At 41.2% G+C, this 14,205-nt stretch overlaps 1 protein-coding gene across 3 annotated transcripts in view; it reads right to left on the bottom strand.

Moving 5' to 3' along the window:
* lrp6 (low density lipoprotein receptor-related protein 6) overlaps positions 1 to 14,205 on the bottom strand; it is a 49,331-nt gene that overhangs the window by 29,585 nt on the left and 5,541 nt on the right. For all 3 annotated transcript variants that reach the window (XM_088348079.1, XM_088348080.1, XM_088348081.1), the window contains exons 2-6: positions 11,156 to 11,552; positions 9,674 to 9,871; positions 7,799 to 7,995; positions 5,774 to 5,905; positions 1,306 to 1,702 (exon numbers count right to left, since the gene is read on the bottom strand). In XM_088348079.1, coding sequence (XP_088204205.1) covers positions 1,306 to 1,702; positions 5,774 to 5,905; positions 7,799 to 7,995; positions 9,674 to 9,871; positions 11,156 to 11,552 — 1,321 coding nt within the window. The remainder of the gene's footprint in view (positions 1 to 1,305; positions 1,703 to 5,773; positions 5,906 to 7,798; positions 7,996 to 9,673; positions 9,872 to 11,155; positions 11,553 to 14,205) is intronic.

The raw sequence follows: 14,205 nt of genomic DNA, 5'->3' as shown, positions 1-14,205 counted from the left end.
TGATTAACTCTAAAACCACTTTGTTCTGGTCTATGTCCATCGTTCTATTACGTAAATTGTATCCTAACAGTTGACAGAAAGTCTGTTTATATTCTACTCTTCCCCCACCCCTCCGATTTATGTTCATTCACTAATTGACTACTGTCATTTACTGATTTTAAAAATAACCACTGAAAAAAGACAGCCTAAAACAAGATAAAAATGACCTTTGACTTGATCGTGTTTCCCACACTATGATGCGCACTGGATCCCACAAAAAAATTGTCTTTTGTACATATGTAAGGCACTCCGGACTATAAGGCAAATGGAAATAATCCTATGGTAAGAGCTAGTGTATCACATGAGATATAAAAGTTGTTGTTAATTTATTCAAACGTGTATTCCAGATTTATTATATTATCAGATCAAATCAATCAGACAAAGGGATGGACGGACCGACCAATTCGCGCCCTATGCCGTCTCAGTCGGATGCGGAGATTATAATTCATGCGTTTGTTACCTCCCATCTCGATTACTGTAATTCACTACTCTCCGGTCTCCAAAATCAAGAGCCTTCAGCTGGTACAAAATGCGGCAGCGAGGCTTTTAACTAAGACAAGAAAGTCTGACCGCATGACCCCGATTTTAGCTAACCTGCATTGGCTCCCTGTTAGTTTAAGATGTGATTTCAAGGTTCTGTTGGTCGTATACAAAATCATGCAAGGACTTGCTCCCTCATCTCTTTCAGATTTAATTCCCCCCTATGTTCCGGTCCTTTGCTCTGAAAATTCTGGTCTACTTGTGATCTCAAGAGCCAAGAAGAGATCCGCAGGTTTGAAAGCGTTCTCCATTCGGGCCCCGGTACCGTGGAAAGCGCTCCCCCTGAGATTTGATCTGCAACCTCAGTGGAAATGTTTAAATCTAATCTTAAAACACACTTCTATTTTATAGCATATGAGTAACCTATATTTTATGTTGACAATAACTGTATTATTTGCCCTCATGTAGGTTTTAGATCAGGAGATGGTGTCATAATAGTCCGTCGTTTGCAATATTATTTGATATGTGCAGCCCTTCGAGACTCTGTGATTAAGGGCTAAACAAATAAACATGACTCAACTATTTTTTTCCCCGCAAAGGAGTAAACCAGCATTAACCGAAACAAAGTAACGAGGGGTCTCTGAATAGTAAAGAAAATATCAAGTTTACAGAGAGTTTGAATACCCATAGGCCAAAAATGTAAACAACGACAATCGCTTATCAGAACATTTAAGTAAATATTACACTAGAAATCATGCCACAACAGTATGAAGGTGACTTCCTTACCCAGCGACGGGGTCCAGGACAATCGCCCGGGGCTCGTCCAGGTCCTCGGAGACCAAGATCTTGCGCATTGTTCCGTTGAGGCGGGTGACCTCGATTCGGTCGGTGCCGGTGTCGGTCCAATAAAGGTTGCGTGCGATCCAGTCCACGGCGATGCCGTCCGGGTGGTTAACCTGCGAGGTGACCACAAACTGCGCGTCGCTGCCGTCGGGGAGCGAGCGTCGTATCGCCCGCACGTCATCGTCCGTCCAGTAGATATAACCGTCCACGGGATCGTAATCGATGGCTATGGCGTGTCGGATGTCGTCCACCTGAAGGATGATGGCGGTGAAGTCGGGCGTGTCCAGGGAAATGCGCCGCAAGTCTGTCCGCCGAGCCAACAGCAACATGCGTGTGGCGCCTGTCGCACAAAATACACGTGTTCAAGTTCAGGCATAAAAATCGGTCAGAGATTAAAAAGGATCCCAAAACTGTATGTAACATCCTACATGCCCGTATTTCTTGTGTAAATTATAACCTTTATCTTCTTTTATCCTCACTGTTAAATGTGAAACGTCCAATTTCGTTGTCACAATATGTTCAACCCATTTTGTAACAATGACAATAAAGGTATATTCTATTCTATTCTAAAAAGGTGTGAAGGAAATAGCGCTTTTATTTGGGTACAACCTGCACCTCTAATTTCAAAATCAGTATAGAATGGTAACTTTTTCTCAGCTCAGACAAAGCATTAAAAGTGAAAAACATTGACTACACGCGGCCATGACTAAAATAATTCATTGACAACGATGAACACAATACCAACATGAAATTGACAGTGTATTTCATCGTCAGATACACCTACGAGTGATTCCCTCTTTCTGCTTTTTTCCTTTTATATCTTCAGGCCAACTACGTTTTCTCCATTCTATAATATTCTCTGGTAACGTGAATAACAACAGTGAGATCAAATCTAATGGGCGTTACACAAAAATAAATACATTACTCCTGCCCATGCGAACTACTGATTTTAATTCAAACTCACCACTTCAAACACCTATTTCACTCCGGGAAATCTCTCAATGCACCCTTCCCCACCTTAAAACAGTTTCTCCTCGGAGCTGTACAATTCACGAAGGGCATCCTTCTTTTACTTAAAAACTGCTTTTGAGTTATTATGGTAGCAGGTCTATCTATCTACCTTGGTCATATCCCTCAAGAGGGGTAACCGACAGCAAGACAAACACATACAATAACTAAGAAAACAAAAAAGGGGAAAAAAATTGCATTGTTGTTGGTAGCAGTGTATATTGTACACGTGTATATTGGGTTATCAATGGGTATTTGGTTTTTATCTATGTTTATTCTGACTATATATTCTGTGGATTTTTGCATTTTGTTTTTACTGTGAATGGATGCATGGATTCTCCAAACTATGTTTTGCTGTTCTTTGACAATGACAATACAATTTCTGAACTCTGAATTTCTCCTAAAGGGGAGAGATTTTCATGCCTACAAATCGTTCTGCCCACTGGTTGATGGTTGGCCGCCTTTGCTTGGTGAGGTGACTTTGCTATTCGTTTGGCGATACAGAAAAAAAAAACATCCAGCTCATCTGTGAAGTGATGACTAGGGCTTCAACCCTTAGTCAACGGTGTCCACAGAAATAGATTATAAAAATAGTTGATAATAATTTAATTGTCAACTATTGTCGCCAGACACCTTTTTCCAATAGAGTGAGGCATCTCTACATGAATATAAGCTATGCTGAGAGTCGCTCATGTGCAGTAGCGTCTCTTTGCGTAAGATACATAAATGACGGCATCGACATCAAGAAAACCTACCAAAACCTATAAAGTTTGGAGCACTTGAGCCTGAATACTGCCACTAAAATGACTATTTTACATGTATGCAAATCAGACCATGCAAATCACAGTAGTTCAATGACGCACGAATATTTGGAGAGTTGAACAAAACAGTCTGACTCGCCTCGGTGAGATTTAAATAATGTTCCATCATATATATGGTTTTGATGGCTTGCATTGTACATTTTATACGCATATATTTCGCAATAAAAGAGAGCGTGAGCGTTATACCAGACTGTGCCTGACAAACGTATTTGAATTAAAGGTATGCAATACAAAGAACTAACATCAGTTGAGATCAACAGATGTCAATTGTGAAAAACTGTTTTAATTCAAATTGTTGAGAAATTCAAATTGTTAAGTTATTTTGTTCTGATGAGCTATTGTCTGTTTATTTACTGTTGTACTTATGCTAAAGTGCTTGTTCTTGATTGACAGGAATAAAAATGTTGACTTGATTTTAATTTATCATTTACGGCCTGTCCCTACACAATGGACAGAGGTTTATTTATAGATTTATGTCTCTACTGACTGATCACTGCACCTAATTTGTTTGGTGTATTTTTTGGGGGGAAGAATACGCAGTTTGTTCAATGAAACATGCATTTTTTTATTATACCCATTTTTAATGTATTTACCTTCATTTTCCACATGATCAGAGAAACTTCATGCCAAATGTAAGTTAAAAAAAAAAAGCAAATTATTCGGCTGATCATTTTAATAGTCTGTGACTGACTATTATAATCGTTGTAAGTTGCAGTCCTATTGTTGACGCACATTAGCATAAATGCACACATGTACAATAGTGTGTCCATCAAAATGTACATGAACTGTTCAATCAAATTATCAGTAGCCTTCGGACGTCAAAAAGTCAAAGTTACAAAGTAGCCTGCAGCTCTGATGTTTTTCTAGAGAACAACAGAGTGATTGCACGCAACACACACGCACGCACAGGCGAAAAAGTGAAAAGAAGCTTCGCATGTGGGGGGAGTACGTGGCCCCACCTTCAACAAAAGCCCCCCAAACTTCTTTTCACACACGCTCAAGCTAAACGTCAATGAAAGAGGCAGCGAGCATTCTTCACAACAGCCTCCTCCCTTCAGCGGGGGGAAGGGCGCGTTGTGTGAGGACGATAAAGAAGTTGGGACTTTTTTCCCCTTTCTACTTTTTTCATGGAAAGTCTTCCCTGACAACTCATGTTAAACGTAAATTGAAGAAATACACACATACATTAATCACTAATGTAGTGTGCAGTATGAAGAAAAGTACTGCAGAAAATCTGCACTATAAAGCGTAGCGGATTTTGAGGCGCAACCCCCCAAAAAAAGTCATTTGTCATATATTTTCCTTAGATAAGGTGCACACATTGAGACTACAGTAAAAGCTACTTAGTAACACTTTTGCTCTGTATACAATGAGTGCATATAATAGTACAATGATTTATCAGTCGGTACTGAGTATCACTGATTTAATTTGCAATTTATTGTTTCCAGCAGGAAGAGAAACCTGGATCATGGCAGTGAGGATGCAAGCACCTTAAACTAGACCACCAATGGTAAAAAATGACAGGAAAATGAATTAGAGTTTATTATTATCACACCATTTTTATTCCCGGTGCCTAAAACACTAATTTGCATAGTTCATTCTGATAAATGAACCAGTCTCTCCACATCTTCACCTGTGCGTCAATAACCTCTCGGTTTAATACATATATAGTTAGAAAAGAGCTTGTTCAGTATTTTGGAGAAAGGCTTTCGGTTTTCCGTTTGTCTTTTGCAACGTTATTGACTCACAGGTGGATGAGAAGGGAAACTGTCAGAATGCACTATGCAAATCATTGTTTGCAGCACAATAAGTAAAAATAGTATGATTATGAGATAAGCTGTAATGGCTTTTTTATGTCATTTCTACCAACGGCGGATTAGTGAAAAAGGGTTGAACCCCTCACCACAACGACCCGGGTTGGAATCCCGCTGCATACAATGTATTGCGATTTAGGCCAGAAATGATAATTGATTGATTAATAATTTCCTCAAATATAGAAGTATACATTAAAACCATGTGTTATTATGCACACCTATACTTACTGTATGCATCTCAAATTGTATCCACCGCATTCTGCAGTATATAAGGCGCACTGGGCTATAAGGCGCACAAGTTTTCTAGAAATACAAGGTTTATAGGTGCGCCTTATAGTTTGGAATATTCTGTATTTCTAATATTTGGATATTGTACCTTGCAAGGCATACCAAAAAATGTTTGATGGAAATGATCAATGAGATCATCAATGAGAATGCTCTTCCCCCTGATGCTACCTCAGTGGAAATGTTTAAATCTAAGCTTCTACTCTATAGTATATGAATAACCTATATTTTATGTTGACAATATCTGTGTATTATTTGCCCTCATGTAGGTTTTAGGTCAGGTGATGGTGTCATAAGAGTCTGTGGTTTGCAATAACCTGTGGTCTGTGCAGCCCTTTGAGACTCTTTGTGATTAAGGGCTATAGTAATAAACATGACTTGACTTGACTAGATCTTTGTCATCCCAAATACAGAAAAGCCAGGAGTTACTTTTTCAAAAGTGGACCATCTCAAACCTCGAGTTTCAGATGTACGTGCACTGACCGTCTCGGCAGGTCTTGTTGTCGTGCAGGAGTTGCACTCCGGTGGGACAGGCACAACGGTAGAAGGGCTTGTCAGGTGACAACAGGCACAAGTGAGAGCAACCACCATTGTTGAGAGAGCAGGGCGTGCTCACTGAAACACAAAAAATAGGATTAGAAATGATTAGACAAAATAGTACCACAAAATAAAAGATTCGGGACTCCGGCGGGCACTGCCGCAACTAGGGAGATCCATGAAGGGAGCCAAGTGTGCAGGGCCTTATAATAATTGTAAAAAAACCCTATCACTATCGCAGGTCTTTCATGAAACCCAACCCCTAGGAAAACAAGGGTTTATTATATTTAAATGTGATGATTTCTGTGCATTATCTGTTAATGCCCTTGCAACATCCATCGTAGCCTGGTCATCCTGAAAGTGCGATAACATCATGTGCAGCCCCTTCGCAAGGTTTTGTCATTTAGCTCACGCTGAGGAGTTTTTGAGTTTTCTTGTGCTCATGTAGGTTTCAGAGGAGGGGATGGTGTAATAATAGTCTGTGCAGCCCTTTGAGACTTTTTTGTGATTAAGGGATATACAAATGAACTTGACTTGACTTCTAAAATAAAATCAGCGGAACACGTGTATTGTAATATAGTTATGTTGCCTTTCTTTTACATTAATGTTTTTCAAGAAAATGGTGAGACAGGGAAGAAAGAAAAAAACAGTGACAACGATCGAGTTGAAAAAGGAAGATATTGCGAAATATGAGAATAATGGTCAAGTCCCGAGGTATCACACTATGCATTTTTGGGGGGTGGGAATGCAGCTATGCGTTAAATATTGTTGAAAAAAAGAAATTTAAAAGAAAAAAAACACACACACAGGTCAAAGACTATCTTCAATTTAGAGAGAAAATATCAAATCTGATCATTAGTAAGAAAGGGCAAATAGCAAATTACTCTCAGGTACCAGCACTGTACACCTGCTTAATCCCGAATGGAATTTTATTGATTAACATTTTCCCTCAATCTTGAATTTAATCCCAAGAGTAGACCTCAGTGTCACTTTCTTACCAACGACTGGAACCCCTGGTCTAAAGCATAACGTCAGACTTTGTAACCAAATAAATTTGTGCAACACCACTGCTCTTACAGAGTGTTTTACGAAAAATGGTAAATGCAGTGAAGCAGCAGTTCAAATTTTGAGGATATTTACACTCATTATTGGCATCACGGCGGCGCAGTGGTTAGCGCGTGTGCAGCACAGTTCTGAGGTCATAAGATCGAACCTCCTATGTGGAGTTTGCATGTTCTCCCCGTGCTTGCGTGGGTTTCCTCCGGGCACTTCGGTTCCCTCCCAAATCCCAAAAACATGTATGTCAGGTGAATTGGCCGGTACAAAATGTCCCTAGTGAGTAGTCTGTCCCTGTGTGCCCTGTGACTGGCTGGCAACCAGTTGAGGGTGTCCCCTGCCCACTGCCCAAAGATAGCTGGGATGGGCTCCAGCACCCCCGTGACCCTACTTAGGATAAGCGGTGCAGATAATGGAAGGATGGATGGCTTTAGACACAGCATGCTGTACAATTTTAACATTTCTGTGCCCTAAATGCAGATGTCTATTTAGAAAACTATCTATTGGCGGTATAAGAGGTATCGATACTTGGTGTCTCTGTGAATGACAATGCTAAATTTCAGCACTTGTACCGGTACTACGCTGAAAAAAGTGGAAGCAAACATAATTTGTTGGAATGTTTTAGGTTGTTTTCTTATACTTGCTAAAGCTCCTCCCACCTGACAGAAAAATGGTAGACAGGGGCATTTCTGTGAGGCTAATCTCACAGGAGTTTATATTTTCGGTTCTCGATCCTTAACGCGTCCATATTTTGTGGAATATTCCACGGAAGGCAGGTACTTCCTCATGTTTCTCTTATCAGAGAAAATACAAAAGCGAGAATCCAAAGTGCAAAGAAGTGAATGCAACTGGAATGTCGCCTTTGTGTTCTGAGCCAATACCGAGATGTGAGGACGAGGAAAAGTGTGGACTCACCCTGGGTCTGCCTCTTGGCACTGAAAACGTGGATATCCATGGGTGAGAAAATGTCAGAGTGGACGACGCGTTGGCGGCTGCCGTCGTGCTTTGAGCACGAGTGGATTGAGTGAGTGTTCCAGTCGGTCCAGAAGAGCGTGTCCTCAAAGAGAGTGAGGGCGAATGGGTGAGGCAGATCCCCTTTGACAACCACCTCCCTATGACAAAACAAAACAAAAGATGAGGTACATTTCATAAGAAATCAGAACCTAAATATTGAGGTGCATGTCTTCAAATCCTCAACTTTTCCATTTTATTCCCAATATTTCCCATTCCCTAAAGGACTTGGTAAACTTTAGGGCTCATTAAACTTATGCAGTACTTGCTGATGAGATGATCATTTGAAACTGGTATAATGGAGAAGGGAATCAATAAAAGCATGGACTGTAAATCAGGGGCCACCAGCCTTTTTGAAGCTGAGGGCTACTTTTTGTCACGGATTAGCACCAATGGCTAGCCTTTTGATCGGCATTTCTACAATGACAGCTTAATTCAAATATTAGATTAGAACCCAAACGTGTTAAGCTACCCATTATTTGTTTGGGTACCTCACGATTCAATTACAATTCAGGGAATATGATTCCCATTATGGAATGATTATTGAAGCATTATTTTTCTATATATTTGCCCCCATAAATTCAAAAATGTAGTTTTGATTAACTGTGCGTTTGGAACACAGGAAAATAATAATTAACTTCCACTAGTTTATGCAAACTCATTAAACACCACACAGACACACTAATTTAAGTCTAAATAACTATTTCAATATCTGAAGCTTCAAAAGTGTTTTGTTACTTTTGTTTGCATTTTATAAAAAGTCTCTTGAGTTGGAGAATTTCACGTTTTGCTGTCTCATGTATCGTAGAATAATCCTAAAGTGTAAACCTTGGCACAAATGGTGTTTATCTTTTAAATCCGGGTGCTAAACTTCAGCTTCCAATCACCGGGGACGAAAATCAGTTGCAGCGAGTAATGAATTTCACGGTTAAGACAGCACTTCAAGCAGTACGTCCGGGTAAGTGAGATCACAGTTACCGTTGACAGCGCATCTATTACCCTCATTTTAAGTAAAATAACATTTGGGAGTATCTCCTATCTGAATTCACACTAACTGAAAGGCTTTTATTAGGTCAATAGTAACAGCCTATGCAGCTAATAGCCGATCTGTTCGTCACCTGAACACTCCGTGAGTTTGATATTTTAGCGCGACAAAACTGGCATATAATTGTCCCTTTTTTCTAGTTTTGTTGCACAAACTACATTGCAGAAAGCAAACTCTTTCGACATATCCGTGTTTGAATGAGAAGCTGTTTGTTTGCAAAGACCTGAGCAAGGACACGCTTGCCCACTCAAAGTGTCTGGCGGTGGGAAACTGGGCAAAGAAAATACGTCTGTTAACGTGATTCGAAAACAACAACGTTCGAAAATGCGCAGTAAAAAAATATGGGGAAAGGTTTCAAATTCCAGGCGTTTTACATCGTGCCATTCTTCACTTTTGGGGCGAGTTCAATGAAGAACATTGTGTTGAGTCCACATGACGTGCGGTAGGAAATCAAACCGGCCCATCTGTTTTCCATAAAGTCCATTTTGGAGGAGGACCCACCAAACGACACAACACAATCAAACTTGAAAGTATTACACACGCTTTTTGGGGGTTTGCTCACAAAAAAAAGTATGAAGAAACATTTAGGTAACATTACATTAAACACACAGATTATGTTTTTTTGATTCTCCTCTCGCGCTCATTTGCAATCCATTGTCGCAAGGCCTGCTGAAACGCACATTCATTCCTCGTTTTGCTTTTGAGTCCCCCGTTTTCATGCCAAATGACCCTACCTGTTTGTCCCGTCCAGGTGGCAGCGGTGAATGAAGCTGTGCTTGGCGTCAGCCCAGTAGAGTTTGCGCTGCTCGTAGTCCAACGTGAGTCCATTAGGCCAGTAGATGTCGCTGTCCACAATGATGGAGCGATTGGTCCCATCCATGCCAGCACGCTCGATCTTGGGGATCTCGCCCCAGTCCGTCCAATACATGAAACTGTCGGCACAATCAGGGAGGCAACCGGTCAGCGGTCCAATAATCAGAAAAGTATTTGGTTTAAACGATATAAACATTAGTGTTTGCAAAGGATGCGAGAATTAGAAAGACGTGACTGGAATCAAAATTAACATTGGCCAACAGATGTACTGTAGTTTTCCGCACCGGATTGTCGGGCGCAGGGAAAAAAAAATTGTGTTTAGGATTTTTTGAATACATGCGACGCAACAAAATACAAGGCACAGAGGACGGCATTAGCTCAGGAGGTAGCGCGCTCGTCTTGGGATCAAGAGATCGCAGGTTCGATTCCCGGCTCCTCTGTGTTATATGTCGAAGTGTCCTTGGGCAAGACCCAGAATCCCTAATGCCCCAGATCGCAGGTAGTTGCCTTGCATGGCTGTTATCGGTTAGTTAGTGTGTAAAAGGGAAACATGTTGTGTGCTGAGGATGATCAGTCAGATTAAATCACTGATCATAATTTCACAACATTGCATGCAACAGAAATCGAACCCAGATCGCGGTGGGGAACACTCCGGATCGTATCCACTAGATGACTAGGGTTACAGACAACACATGAAAAGGCATTAGGTTTGATCTCATCATCACACTATTGTTTGATCCATGATACCAAATTGTTCCTGTCATTGGTTTTGAGCCCAATGATAGCAACAATTTGGTATCATGGATCAAACAATAATTTTATAATGAGTGGGAATTATTCATGTCAGTGTGTAGCCCCATCTTGCTCCAGTTTGTCCCACGACGGCGTTTCCGTCGCAAGTAAAATCAAAAAATGTTTCCTCTTTAGATCATTTCAGGTCACTTGTTTCCTCGTATCTGGTACTGTGACAAAAATAGTGTGATAATGAGGTAAGACCTAATGCCTTTTGATGTGCCGTCGCTATCCCTCGAGGTCTAGTGGTTAGGAACAAACGCTTTCCCCACTGTGATCCTCCCGCCGTGAACGACTCCCATGTATATCCTTAGTTCCTTGCCGGTTGATTCGGTTCTCTTACTATTGCTATCCGTTTTGATCTTCATCACCATTATTGTTATGCAATTGTGGTTGGCGTTTACGTTTATCGACGGATCAACAAAGGCAAAAATATGCAAACGCATTTCCAATTATGTCTGAATATAAGGTGCACCAGATTATAAGATGAGTGTTCAGATATATGGTATTTGTTGGTCCGCCTTCTAGTGCACGGAGACTTGTACCACTGAAAAGGGACAAATGAAACGAACGTATTCAATAGCAGAGGCGAGCGTGTGGCGTTTACTGACCCTCTGGCTGGGTCCAAGGCGATGGCCCTGGGCTGGTCCAGCTCCTGCCAGAAGAGAACCTTCCTGAGGCTTCCATCCAGCTCAGACACCTCGATCCGATTGGTCTCAGAGTCCGTCCAATAGAGTTTGGAGGCGAGCCAGTCGCAAGCCAGCCCGTCGGGAGAGGCCAGTCCGGGCACCACCGTTTCAACGGTTCCGCCACCTGCATGGTCCACAACGGTGCGCTTGATGGCCTCCTCGCTCACATCGCTCCAATAGATTAGCCCCCGTGAAAAGACATAGTCCACGGCCGCCGCGTCCTCCAGGCCGCCGACCACAACGCTGGCATTAGCGCGCTCCCGGGAAACGTCCACGAGCCGAAGGTCCCGACGGTTGGCGTACAGCAGCAGCGGCTCGCCTGTTGGGGTAGAAAGCACTGCGTGGGTCCGTGGCAAAATTCAAGCACATTCACAGCCAATTTTCAATTTTTCCAGTACCATAAAAAGAGAGAAATCCGGTGCGAATCATGTACTTTGCAAATCCTCAAATATTTCTGCAATTTACATCATAATTATGTGATTTTTAATCTTGCCTGTGCGTTTAACAAGACATGATTTTTCGATTTGAGTAAATCGCAAATACATTTGTGGATCTAAACAATGCCTGAGTAAATATTTGTGACAAATCTCTTCCTAAGGGTGTTGGATAAAAATGAATTAGATTTATTGATAAATTATCCTAGTACTAATACACATTTCATCGTGCCCTGTGTACAATAAACTTGACCGAAGGGGGTGATGACGTTTCATAGGACAATGCCATACAAACTAATGCCAGCTGCCATTAATCACGAGGGAATAAAAATGCAATGGCAAATCCAGCAACCAGCCTTCCTGTGCAGAGTATGCAGGTTCTCCCTGCGCCTCCGTGGGTTTCCTCCCACATTCCAAAAACATCATGTCCCGTGAATTGGCCGGTCCAAATTGTCCCTAGGTGCGAATGAGCGAGTGAGTTGTCCGTCCCTGTGTGCCCTGCGACTGGCTGGCAACCGGTTCAGGGTTTCCCCTGCCCACTACCCAAAGATGCCTGGGGTGGGCTCCAACGCCCTGCCACCCTACTGTGGATAAGCAGTGCAGGTGATGGATGGATGGATAGTAAGGCTATTGAACCCATGAAATCGGTGTGAAACATGATCTACATCTTTTTTTCTCTTGACAAGATGACCAGTGAAATTTCAGCAGAGATGGACACGAACAGCAAGGATGGATTAGGGATGTCAGTATTCATCCTTTGATGACTTCTCAGTAAGCAAATTGCAGTGGCATTTTGTTGTTAGAGGCAAGCAGTCACCTCTTATTTTGTTGCGAATTTTGCAAGAACCAAGTAAGAAGTGTGAAACGGTCTATGCAGAAGCAATGGCGTGATGGTAGGTAGAGTGGTCGCGGTGAGGATGCTGTTAAATATTTCTTCATGTCCCGAGTAAAAATACTGCTTTGTGTCTTTTTATTTAATTATATACAGTTGTATTTTTTATAATTTCTTTAAGTGTATTAAAATTTGATGAAAAAAGGTATTTTCCTTTTTACCTAGTTCATGGTTGTTTGTTTTATCATCCAATTGTATTTTTTTTTTTAGATCCCATAAAGTAAATGGTAGGTGAACAGGATGTTCTCCATTCGGGCCCCGGTGCTGTGGAATGCTCTTCCCCCCCGAGATTCGATCTGCAACCTCAGTGGAAATGTTTAAATATGAGCTTAAAACACACTTCTATTCTATAGCATATGAATAACTTATATTTCATGTTGACAATATCTGTGTATTGTTTGCCCTCATGTCAGTTTTAGATCAGGGGATTGTGTCATAATAGTCTGTAGTTTGCAATAGTCTTTGATCTGTACAGACTTTTTAGACTCTTTGGGATTAAGGGCGTCACAATTAAACAGGACTTGACTTGAGGTTTTTGAGTTTTTCCTTGCTCTCATGTAAGTTTTAGATCAGTGGATGGTGTCATGATAGTCTGTCGTTTGCAATAATCTCTGGTCAGTGCAGCCATTTGAGACTTTTTGTGATTAAGGGCTATACAAATAAACTTGGACTATAATATGCCTTGGCATCTATAATCCTACTAACCCTTTATTTTGATTTTGGATAGGGATGCTTTTTAAAAATAAATACATTATCTTACATGAAATTAGTACCGGTATCAATGTGCAGGTAGTGAGAATTGGAAGAGCACCAGTAAAATACAAAAAGGTACCCATCACTACACATGCAGTAAGGATTCCAAATCCGACAAACCATAACCCAAATCTAAATATAATGAAACAAATGATGTGCAAGAATTGTAGTCCAAAACACAAAGCAGTGAGTTACCAGTCATGACAAAATAACCAAATTGATTCTCAAAATAATAATTGACAGATAACCAAGACTTTGCCCATTTCTGATTGACGCTACAGCCCAAACCAGAAGTTAAATATTGATGTTTGTGTTTTTTCTTTGCATGAAAAATAGCACCCTGACGAAAGAGACGTAAATGGAGTAAAGTCAAAAATCGAAGCGGTTCAATGGTGGTTTGTGGAGCCCTTTGAGACTTTTTATGATTAAAAGCTATAAAAATAAACACGACTTACTTTAAAAAGATTACTGAAATAACTCGGGTTCATTCTTAGAATGTGTTTTTGATGACTAATATGCAAATAAGCATATCGCTTGCTTGAGGATTGTGCTCAAGAACACGGTGTGTGTGTTTTTTGTGCTACGGTAGGGAACCTTAGGCTCGCAAACTTTTCATGAAATGATTTGTATTTCTATAGCGCTTTTCAAGTCAATGACTTCCCAAAGCGCTTTACAATGTGCTCCACATTTCCCAATAGCAGCCTTGCAGCCATGTAAGGTGCTAACCTGCTTATTGGGGGTTTTAGGGGTTCAGTGTCTTACCCAAGGACACTTCGACATGTAACACGGACGAGCCGGGATTCGAACTGGGATCCCTTGATCCCAAGACGAGCACTCTACCTCCTGAGCTACTGCCGCCCCATCAGTACATATGGCTAAAATTATACCAGCAA

This window comes from Urocampus carinirostris, chromosome 11 (genome assembly GCF_059441175.1).
Source record: "Urocampus carinirostris isolate Australia breed hairy pipefish chromosome 11, RoL_Ucar_1.0, whole genome shotgun sequence".
NCBI lineage: Eukaryota > Metazoa > Chordata > Actinopteri > Syngnathiformes > Syngnathidae > Urocampus > Urocampus carinirostris.
This window is presented reverse-complemented; position numbering and strand designations above follow the sequence as displayed.